The following is a 12,246-nucleotide window of genomic DNA, read 5'->3' on the forward strand; positions in this document are numbered from 1 at the left end:
TTGATTATTCTGAAATAATTATTGAAATCAAATTAAATATTTATAAATATTTTATAAATAAAAATTATTTTTTCAGGAATTACTTATTTTTGTATGAAATGTGCAGAAAAGCAAAAAAAAATTTTTTCTTCAAACTAAAAATTTTTTTGAACTTAGAAAAAAAAAACGGAATTTTTATTATGACATCTGTAACGCGATATATATTTTTATTTTGACTAAATTAGCAGTATAACAGTATAAGTAGTCCATTTTCAGATTTTCCAATCTCGATTCAAATTTTTTGCTATATCCGAACTCGCTTCGCTCGGCCGGATAACTACCTCGGTCTTGATAAGAATGCGCCTATAGTCTCAAACTCGTGACGTCACTTCACGCCGTCAGAATCTCTACTTTTGCGCACATGTATCGAAAATAACTATTTCGGAATTATATTTTCTTTTCACAATAAAACTGCATTTGAAATTATTCATATGATTTTTGAGAAGGATTTTAGAAATTCGCTGCTCGTAAAAGTTGTAGGTAAGCAAATCCTGTTTTCAATATCTAAAAAAAAAAAAAAATGTTTAATAAAAAACATTCGAAAATAACTTACACTTATTGAATTGTTTTTTTTAAACTTACTTGAAGATAAGTCATAAAAGACAGATCAACGATTCCACCTGCGCTAATTTTTTGAGGCTGTTGAGACATAATTATAATCAAATTATAATACTGTCTTGTATTTACTGGAGTTTTATACCACTCAACCGAATTAAGTTTTTCCTCTATACTCATAAACTGTTATAGATTTATTTTAGAAAAACAATTTCATTTTTGTTACCCATTATGTGAATATATAAATATAGTAAATACCTGAGCCTCGAGAAGTTCGCTAAAATAGCATACTATGAGTACGTTTAAACTCAAAGAAAAAAATATCATGATATAAGATGTCATATTTGCGAATTCTTTTTTTTCTAACATCTAAAATTTAATTGTTGTAAGTAATAAATATTAAATCATAATGTAAATGTCAAAATTATATCCATATACCCTTAAAACGCAAAATTCATCTATACAAAGAAGAATAGAAGAAGCACCAACTTCGATTAGGCATAATTCAAATATCATTTTTTTCAAAAGTTTATTCGAAAATCTAAAATAAATAAAGATCAATTTACCACATGGAGAAAAAAAAATTTCTTTTGAAAAATATGGAAATTCTTGTGACAAGAAATTAATTTTCTGGAAATTTTCAACAATTTTATTTCTTAGCTGAAGAAATCAAAATTGTTGGAAATTTTTTATAAATTAATTTCTTGTCACAAAAATTTTTATTTTTTTCTGAAGAAATTTTTTCTCTCAGTGCATTGGATAGTGTTATGTAAAGAATTTTTCTTTACATATTTATGAATTATAAAAATCGAGTATGATTCTATTTCATTTTTTTAAAGGATAATTCGAGTGTGATCATTAAGTGTCTCGTCCGATCTCTCTCTAAAATTTTACTGTACTTAGGCTATCTCGGATGCGTCAGGGAACAAATAGTCCTAAGTACACAAAATGTTTTTGGGAAAGTTTTTAGATTATCTTTAGATAAGTAAAATAAGAACTCCCAAAATAAATAATACAAAAAAAAAAAATAAAAGTCTAGATAGTAAATAAGTTTAGGAAAAAAATAGTTTAAATAATAATGATAACAAATACGTTAAATAATAATTAATAATAAATAATTTAGCTAAATAACTATTCGGATGTTAAAATGTTAAAATAATAGTAAATAACTAAAATAATGTTCAAACAAATAAGAAATACTTTAGTAATGACAAAACTTTAGATAAAAGGGGATTTATTTTAAACCAAAAGATTTTAGAGTAACTCAATCACCGAATTTGAGTGTTAAGACAAATGTCTAAAGAAATTTTAATAACGTTTTTTTATAATTTTTAGATAATAAAATTGAACATAAAATGAGAAATGAACTTTACGAATATGAAACAGATAAAAAAATATAGAACTTAAAAGTTAAACAATTTAAAATGAACAATTATTAAACCACGAAATTCTAAAATAATACAACTTATAAATTAATAAAATAGAAATATTTCTACAAATAATAATTAAATTTAGAAAACAAAAGAGATGCTAGATTCAAGTACATGCACATTTATTCATACGATTTTTAATAAATAAATTCTTGTTAAACAGTACGAATGTATGTATTTGTCTATGCGTAAATGCGCTTACGTATACACAAACACATAGATGATTAATAGAACATAAGAGTAAGTGAGAAAAATATATTGCGCTCTGACCCAAGTAGAGGGGACTCATACGATATTTTTGAACAACTTAAGAGAGAGGGTGAGGGCCCAAGAAAATAGACAAATAATTGGACATTCGGTTCCCCCAATGAGTGGAAATTAGTAACGCCCTAAAATTCGACACCTTATAATTTTCTCAAGGAAATCTCTCTCGTTGTCCTGACATCCTAGTGTTAACATCGTAAAGTATAATTGTGAAGTGAATCAAATCAAAAGAATAAGTCAAATCAACAAGATTCATAAATTTTTATCAGGTACATTTTAAATAAATAACTAATAACTAATATTTGTGAATTTAAAAATATTGTAAAATCGTTATATGAAAGAGAAGGGTTAACTTTGAATCACTGTGTAATAATTGTAATTATTGTAATTTAACTAATGATATTAATTTTTGATTTAAACAATATATGTATTAAAATTATTCCACGTACAATTTATTCAACAAACCTATTATTCTCAATAAATATGAAACTCGGAGTTCCCAGTCTATTAGCCTGATACGCTAGGACTAAATACTAAAATAAAACAATTAATTACCTGTAAATTAACATAAATTTTTACATAACAATAGAAATATTTACAAGGTTCAAAGTGTTATTAAAACTTACTCAAGCACTCTGACGTGACGACTGATTTTAAATGACAATTTTGCGTAAGGGAAATTTTTTTCTTTGGAAAACTTATTTAACAATGTATCGAGTTGACTCGTAATTATTTCGAGTTGGCTGTAAGCATGAGTAACCAAAACTACTATTTAGTTACAAGAGATGATAAGAATTGTATAGGCGGATAACGCAGTTAATTGATGAAAAAGATAAGTAATTTGATAAATCGGAAATGAATCGACGTCGAATACAACATTATAGCCAGGAAAAATAACTATTCGTTCAGAAGTATTTCGAACACCACGATTGAATAAAAAAGGTATCACATGAGGCATAAAGCAATCATATAACACACAACTCACGTACATCATTGCTGCAAATACGAAAGTTATGTTATTACTCATGTTTAAATTTTTTTTTTAAATATCTTCTTCTTCCTGATTTTCAATCATACTCCAATCATCAACTATATGTTTCGTGAACTTTTTTATGGTGTCATGACGATATATTATAGACATATATTTTGATATTATTACAGCAAGCAACACAACTGGAGCGAGCAAATCCATTTGGTCATCTAGATCGGTTACGTCAAAGTACACATAGATAAATTTAAAGGACATTTCCCATAAGCCAATAGCTACAATAGTAACTGACCATATGAAAGAAACTATTTTTGTAATTGTCAATGATTTAGTTGTCAACGGTCCAATTCCTAATAAATTAAAAAAAAAGTATGTGTATTTAACAGCTCTATGTTTATGAGAATTTTTACTTCTATTTGATAATATCGTCTCTCCCTGATTTCGAGCCATGATACTGTTATGTTAAAATTTTTTCCACATCTGCTTATGAAATTTAGTTTATATCTCGCGATTGTAAAAAAAAAAAAAAATAATAATTTTCATAAATATCAAAAAAAGATACGTTAATAAATAACTAGAACTATAAATTTTTTGTGAACTTTAGAATATAGTTTTAATTTAAAGTGCTCCCTCTTTAGGATATTTAAATTATTCATACATTTTTCATAAATCCTCAACATGGTTGAAAAAATAAAGAAGAAGTACTGATGTCACTTTTGATGAGGCATTAAAATTCATGCAGCTTAAATCGATTCAAGTTTATAATTTATTTAAAGTACTCAGTACTCATACTCCAGTGATAAGTTTTTAGTGCGTCCATAGTTTTAAATTTTATACATTCTTCTTTTTTTATTCTTTATATTACGATGTTTAGAAGAAACGAAAATAATATTTTTTAGTATAAAATGTTGACGTTAGAAAAATGGTCAATAAAATATCGAAAATTAATATAAATTTTACTATTATATATTGAGTAAGTAATTTATATTTAAATTAATTATAAAAACTAATCAATATTGTTTTGTGAGTGAATGAATATGTATATTAGTTATTGGCGTTTTTAAAATATTGAGGAATAGTAAATACTTCAGACATTCGGAAGATATTCACCAGGCAATTAAGCCTTTTTTTATGTCAATAACTTTTTAATACAGAAGTTTACACTTTTATATTTTTATTTTTATATTTTCTCTTTTTATTTTAAAATATTGTTAAGCAGTTAGCTCATCATTTAATTAGAACTAAATTTTCAAAGTTCCATCATTCGCAATATGTTTAAATATGCCACTGATGTTTTTAAAACCTGAAAATAAAATTTAAAAATATTCATAAAAAAAAATGTATATTTCTTGTACATACACTAGAAAAACCTTTGAATGATAACTCAAAGAGACCACCAGCTGTTATTTGTTGAGGATTTTGGCTTATAGCTATCATCATAATTAAATTTGAAGAATTTTTTGGAGAAAAATTGTACCAATTGATTTCATAAATAGAATCTCCAATTTTACCAAACTGCAATATTCATAAGTCTTGTACTCTTAAGTAATTCGATGAAATGATTTATAAAAAATTATTTAATAATTTTTTATATTAAATAGTTGAAGAAAATTGTTACCTGTTGTTTTAATAATTCTCCAATATGACAAAAAATGTAAATATTAAAAATAAATGCCACTAATAATGTAGAATAAATCATTAAGCCAATTTGATTATCATTTTTCCAAGCCTGTATAAAAATAAAATTATCGATTTTAATTAAAATAATTTATTGATTAAAAAAATATTGCGATTAGATTTTTTTAATTTTATTTTTTAGTTTTAACATTAAAAAATTTTTTTTTCGGATAATTTTAGTCTTTTTACTGAAAGATTATCCAAAGAAAAATATTGATGCTCTTCTCTTCTGAAATTAATAATTAATTATAATAGAATATTTAATTGCCATCGAGTTTTTTTTTAACCAAAAAATTATTAATTGAATAAAAGTATTTTTTTTAGTGTAGGGGAATTTTTTTTTAAATTTTTTCGCATTAAAACTGTAAATATTTGAATATTTACCAATAAACAATAATATTCATCCATGCAGATAAATAAAGTAGTTGCAACAACTTCAACTAAACACACTTCACGCAAAATTTGCTCTGTAAATACTGATAATCTGTGAAAAAAAAAAAAAAAAAAAAAAAAATAATAATAAAAAACAAAATCTAAAATGAAATTTCTTTTATAAATCTTACTTGATAACTTTGTTATGACGTTGAATAATTGCTGAAATACTTTGGTCAAAATTTTCTCCATTACTCTGATAGTTTTCAAAATTCTGGAGCTTTTGAATAATTATTTCGATTTGACCACAAATATGAGTGACTAAAATAGCTCCAAGATTGCAAGTGCTAACCATCATAGTGCAGACAACAACGCCCATTAAAATGTGTGATAAATAAAATGTTTCATAGATAGGAGACTTTTGAGTGTTGAAATAAGGATCAAACATTGATGTGGGATAAAGTAACGGGCGATCTGATGAATTACGTAGTAAAGTTGTCGGACTACCGGGTAAAAAGGGGGCCACCGATTGATGAGAAACTCCCCCTCCATACATAACGATAATACAAAAATAAGTTACATTATTTCCTTTTTTTGCATAATTTACCATAATTTTCCAATCATTCTTATTTGTTGTCATTTCCCAATCTTTTTGAATTTGTTTAAGGCATTCTTTAATATTTTTCAAGTGGTAAGTAATTGCAAAGTACTTAAAAACACACGCTACAGAAACTCCTGTGGGACCAAACAGAGCTATTTTCACATTGACACTTTTATCGTACCAAAACATGTGATAGAAAGATGGAATTATTGTGAAAAACAACGTAATATAACAAATAATCTGTATTACCGCAGCTAAACATAATTTATGCCTCGTTAAAGCATAAAACATAAAAGGCCACAATCCAAGAATATAAAATAACCATCGTGTGTGTTTCACGTAAATTTCTACGTCGCTCCGATTATTATTTTTTGGCGTTAAAATTTTTTCAGTTTCACTTTTTGATAAAGACATATTTTTTACTTAATACATATCGCTAATGATATTAGAATAGATATCTTTGTTAGATGTAATGCGCAAGTCAATAATAAATTTTTGATGCTTTATCTTGTAATAATGTTCGCACTAAATTAATTAAATGAAGTTGCATTTATAGATGTAAATGCAAATTTATTGATGAATACCGTTTTTTTTTTATTGATTTTGTTGAAAAAAATATTAAATTTTTTCTCATAATATTGTCAAATAAATAATGCTATGACTGAGAAATTACTATTGATTTCTACGGATTTATTTATAACTTATATCTAATTAAAACTTAGGGTATAGGAAGGCGTAGTTTTTTTACACCTGCACAAAGTCGCAATACGAAAGATAAATTATCTTACCATTAATTAAGCTTTTTGTTGTTTTTATTTTTACTGTTGCTTTCAAGACGTTGAAGAAATAAAGTTTTCCTGGTTAAAATAAAAAAAAAAAAAAATTCACGGGATTGACTATAAAAGACAAAGTTCAAAAGAATTTAAATTCCGTTTTTTTTTTAATAATTTTGAAACTGTTTTTTTAATCAGGTTTTAATTTAATCTTCGGGTACTATATTTATTGAAAAAATTATTGATTTTGTCACCTCTAATATTTTATATGTTTAATAATTTTTTTTATTATTCATATATTTTTTTACCAAGGTATAAACAGTAAGTTCTTATATTTTAATATGTATATAAAACGAAATTTACCGATAAAAATCATGTCATTGTGTTCTTCCACTCCTAAAATTTATGTTCGACAAATTTTTGGAAAAACAAATTTATTGGTGCGTGTTCGAAGCTCTTAGAATTTGTAAGTATGCAAATCCAGTTTTAATGATCTGAAAATATATATATATATCAGGAACGGCTGTTAATTAACATTAATTTCAATTGCATTAAAAATTTAATTAATTTTATTTTATTAAAGGAATGTAATTTAATATCAATTGTTGAGAAAAATTGCCTTTTAATCAGGATAAAATAAATTTTGTGCAATAAATTATAATGTAATTGATTAATTCTTACTTGTATGTAGGTAATATAGGATAAATCAATTATTCCCCCGGCACTTATTCTTTGTGGCCGCTGAGACATATTAATTATGAAAATAAAATATCTTCTTGCCTTAGATGGAATCCTGTACCATTCAGTCATGTATAATTGATTTCCAACTTCAATAAACTTTTGTGGGTTTTTGTAAAAAAAATTTGTAGATAAAGCTGACGTAAAAATTTTATACTTAAAAAACAGTATAGATCTATACTAAGAAAAAATATTTTGCAGTTTTCAATGAGTAATATACTTGACAAGGGATCATTCAGATTTTTGAATAAATTCGCAAAAAGACTTGCAAAAAAATTTAATTGAATTAAGTACGCGATATCTTTAAGTTGAAGAAAAAAAATTAAATTTTTACTTAAACTCAAATTATTTTTCTATTGATGAAATTTTGAATTAATCCGTTTTTTTATTTTTTTTTAATTTTTTTTTTTTTTTTAGTCTAAAGGAAGAGATTAAAATATGTGAGCTTATTAAATAAATTGTTTTAGAATAGCAGTTAAGTTTATTTAAATTAATTTTTTCAACTCGGGGAATTACTAATTAATTGATGTTAATTTATATTTCTTAGTAATGTAAGTGAATTTTTAAAAATAATTTAGTATACTGACTTATTGTGTATCAATGACAGAATCTACTTTCCGCTTCAGGTGTGTAGTCGAATGGCTCTTTGTTCATTACGCAATAGTCACAAAACAATTTCAGGATTTTTTTTCTTTGTTAAAAAATTTTCTTGAATATGTAACTTCAGCTAAAAATTTTTTTCTGTGTAAAAAAATTAATTCTTTACGTACCCTTAGAGAAGAAAATTCAGAAATGCAAAGAAGTATAGTAGTTGCAGCAATTTCTACGAGACAAATTTCAGATAAAACATTTTTGAGAATTTTGTTAGAATATCTAAAATTATAAATAATATTTTTACGTTCAGTCAAATAAATACTTAAATTTAATTTTAAAATTTACTGAAGTACTCTATCGTGAGTTCGTATGATAGTTGACATTTTTGCGTATGAAAACTTCACATCCTTTATCAGTGAATTGAATTGAACTGTAACTATATCAATCTGACTGTCTGCATGGCTCAGTAAAAATACAAGTAAATTACAGATGCCTACGAGAACCGTGTAACAAGACAATGTCGCAATAATATAAAAAAAAATATGTTATTTCATAAAACGGAGATAAACCAAATATTCTTATAATATTGTAACCAGGAAAAATAATTAGTCGTTCAGAAGTTTTTTGATCATCACTTTTAAATATAAGTGGTATCACATGAGGCATTATAAAATTATAAAATAGTCCGCCAGCGTACATGATTACCGAAAATATCGAAGTTATTTTTGTACTTATTTCGGCTTTTTTTGATCATAATATCCTTTTGTTCTTGACACTGTGTTATACTCCAATCGGTGTAAATATGTTTTATAGATTTAGTAATAAAATTACCGCGATAAAGAAGTGATAAATATTTGAGTAATGACACCAAAATAAATAGCATAGGGCCCAGTAAAGTAACCTGATCATCTAAGTCGATCACATATAAATATATATGATAACATCTAAAAACTATTTGCCATACAAGAACAAAAATAATAACAGACACGTGAATGATTGTGAATATTTTTTTTAAATTGTAATTTTGAAATAATAGTGGCCAAATTGCAATCAAATTCAAATAACAGTAGGTATATTTGAACGCATTATACACGTGTAAGTTATTTGAGCGACTCAGGTGGCTAATTTTTTCAAAAGATCGATTCATATTTCACTGTTCTGTAATAAAGCGCGCTTTATAACTCATTTAAGTGAACTTTATTCTTATAATTGTATGGTATAAAGATTCGCGCTTACGTGTAAAGAATTACAAGGCTTTTAAAACAGTATATTTAGATAATATCAATGATAAATTATAAATTTTTTATTAGCTATTTATGAGAGCAATAATAAATAATAAGATTTGTCAATGTATTAAAGTAGTAATGAATTTTCAATGGAGTTGAAATTTAAATTGAATGAGAGTTTAAAAAAAAATTAGCGCTTGTTTTAAAACTAGTCTGGTTCCTTAGCCTGAAGAGGATCGAAAGCTCTCAATAATTAATTCAACTGAATGTCTGGGAGCTTACGTCTCGATGTGTGCATGTATTATGTGAGATTTTTATTATTTTTCTTGAAAGTTGAATTTTAAGCCACGAAATTTAACAAAAAAGTTGGATTTTTAATTTCGTTGAGAAAAAAATTGAAAAATTTTCCGAGTTAAAAAAAAATTTTTTTTTTATAAATTATTACGATAATTTATGAACAGTGATAATTAATTATAATTTTTGGATTAAATTAAGGTCTATACTGATTTAAATTTGGTATTTATAAAAAGTAAAAATATTAATCACTCCAGATTTTGAATAAAATAAGTTTATTGTTTAATTTAATGAAATTTTTTTTAAAATCAACATTATCAGTCAATTGATTAGAGAAATACTATGTATAACAATCAAGCCATTTTTAATAATGGAATTAATCAATCAATAAATAAAGTTTCATATTTCTACCATACGCATGAGATTGAAATACGCAACGGACGTTTTCAGAACCTTAAAGTAAATCATAAATAGTTACTTATTTATTTAATCATGTTAGATTTAATAGTGTAGTAAAATTTATATAGATTCAGTTACTCACAGAAGTAAAACCATTACAGGATAATTCTACTAAACCGCCTGGAGTAATTTTACCTGGGTGTTGTGTCATCGCAATAATGAAAATAAAATCTCGAGTAAATTTAGATGGAAGCAAATACCAATTTACCATGTAGATTGATTGACCTATTGTATTACACTGCATAGAAGGTATAAACATTTTTGTAAGAATCTTTTAAGTATTTTTTTGACATTGGAGTCATAAGAATTATTAATTCACTTTACATACTTGCTCTTTCAGTAGTTCACCGATGTAACAAAATATTCCAACACTCGATACAAATGCTACTAATAGCGTCATGTAGATAGCAAAGCCAAACATTTCATTGTATCTCCATACCTATAAATTAAATTGAAACGACATAATCATTTTTTATCAGCAATTTATAAACATCGTTTTTTACCATCATGCAATAATATTCGTCTAGACAGATAATAATAGTTGACGCCAAAATTTCAATGAAACACACTTCATTCAAAATTATTTGGATATTCTGTGATAAACTATAAAAATTCAAGTGGCAAATAGTAATAATCATAAGAAAAAATTTTACTGCCTTACAAAATATGGCATATTTCAATTTAGATGTGCAGTTAATTAATTTATTAGCTATTTATTTTTTTCCGTACAAGTATTTTGAAAACTCACTCGATAACTCTATTGTGAAGAATGATAATTTCAGCCATCCGTTTATGAAAATTATCGTCTTTAACGGCCTTGTTATTATTAGTAATAACGAGGGATTCCACTTTGGAAATCATTATTTGAATTTGTCCGCACAAATGAGTGACAAAAATAACACCGAGGTTACAAGTACCAACTGTCATTATACATACAATTGTGCCCATTAAAATGTGATTTATATATGTGATTACATATATCCAAGTACGTTGAGTATCATAAATGCCATCATACATTGAAGTAGGAAAGATAAGCGGCTTATCTGTTGTGTTTCGCAGCAAAGAAAGCGGCGTTCCAGGTAAAAATGGTGCCGCTGCTTGATGTGAAATCCCACCACCGAACATAAATATCGCAAAATAAACAGTAACTTTGTTGCCTTTTTCTATATTTTTCATCATGAGTTTCCATTCTAAATCGTTGTTTATTCTGTTCCAGTCTTTCGTTAGTTCGTTAAAACAATTTTTAATAGCTTCTTGTCGATAAATAACTGCAAGATATTTCAAAATAGTTGCTATACAAACTCCAATAGGCCCAAGAAATGCAATTTTTATCTTATAATTCTTTTCATAGTACAGTAAATGATACAAAGCAGGGACGATGACAAATATCGTCAATCCCACATAAACGATTCTAGTTATTTTATTAATATGCTTTTCCGTATTTGTTGTGTTATTTGATATCGATGTCCACAGACCTAATAATGTGAAAAGCCATCGTGTATGTTTGATTGATTTAATAACTCCAAAATTGTGCTTTGAATTTTCTTCAATTAATTTTTTTTTGTCTAAATTTTCCATTTCATTTAATGAATTATTTCCTTAGAAAAAATTTGGACATATAAGCAATGGCACAAAAAAAAAGGTATATTAAACTATCACAAGACAAATTCATAAACTTTTGCCTAGTATCTTATATTTCTTACTATTGATTATCACCTATTATAATTAATATAATACTGTAGTTGATAGCATAAGAGAAAAAAAAGACATCTACTTAGTTTAATTATTTAAAGCTACTGTATAATTGACAAAACGATTCTTCAATAATTCTTATTCTGGATACAATATTAATTTGTCAATTATTTATTCATACAATTAATTTGAATTTTTTTAAAAAGATTAAGCCTTTGCAAGTATTCGCAAGTGTTTGTGTTTAAAAATAGTATTCTTTTTTCTTAAATTTAGTTCACAGTGTTTACTATAAAAAAATTTTTTATTTTCATAATTTTATGTGTAAATACTAAACAAAATTTTTTTTTGTCTCATCAATAGTTAGCAGTACATAAAAATTTATTATTACGGCAAAATTATACTGATTAATGCGGCAAAATATTATTTTAGTAGTGTAAATTTTTTTTATTCTTCATAAAAATATTTTTTATGACTTATTCATTGAGAGGAAAGGGATGTAAGTATGTAGGTATGTAGGTAAACTGAAGAATTAAATTTCTTGTAT

At 25.6% G+C, this 12,246-nt stretch overlaps 2 protein-coding genes and 1 pseudogene across 2 annotated transcripts; all 3 read right to left on the minus strand.

Moving 5' to 3' along the window:
• Positions 1 to 558: 558 nt before the first annotated feature.
• LOC141524925 (uncharacterized) lies at positions 559 to 4,588 on the minus strand (annotated as a pseudogene).
• On the minus strand, positions 4,477 to 11,588 carry LOC141524956 (uncharacterized). Its single transcript, XM_074239150.1, has 11 exons — positions 10,759 to 11,588; positions 10,514 to 10,613; positions 10,339 to 10,449; positions 10,093 to 10,248; positions 9,963 to 10,004; positions 6,815 to 6,822; positions 5,517 to 6,323; positions 5,338 to 5,437; positions 4,895 to 5,005; positions 4,636 to 4,791; positions 4,477 to 4,579 (listed from the first exon to the last, which is right to left on the minus strand). The coding sequence occupies exons 1-11, from the start codon at positions 11,586 to 11,588 to the stop codon at positions 4,526 to 4,528; spliced, it is 2,475 nt and encodes an 824-aa protein (XP_074095251.1). The 3' UTR covers positions 4,477 to 4,525.
• Positions 7,071 to 9,406, minus strand: LOC141524918 (uncharacterized). Its single transcript, XM_074239094.1, is given in 6 exon segments — positions 7,071 to 7,193; positions 7,381 to 7,617; positions 8,160 to 8,310; positions 8,377 to 8,570; positions 8,572 to 8,778; positions 8,780 to 9,406. Coding segments are annotated over 6 exon segments (1,248 nt in total). The 5' UTR covers positions 9,179 to 9,406; the 3' UTR covers positions 7,071 to 7,133.
• Positions 11,589 to 12,246: the final 658 nt, after the last annotated feature.

This window comes from Cotesia typhae, unplaced genomic scaffold (genome assembly GCF_013202065.1).
Source record: "Cotesia typhae breed Kobodo isofemale line unplaced genomic scaffold, CoteBio_Ctyphae contig_23, whole genome shotgun sequence".
Classification (NCBI taxonomy): domain Eukaryota; kingdom Metazoa; phylum Arthropoda; class Insecta; order Hymenoptera; family Braconidae; genus Cotesia; species Cotesia typhae.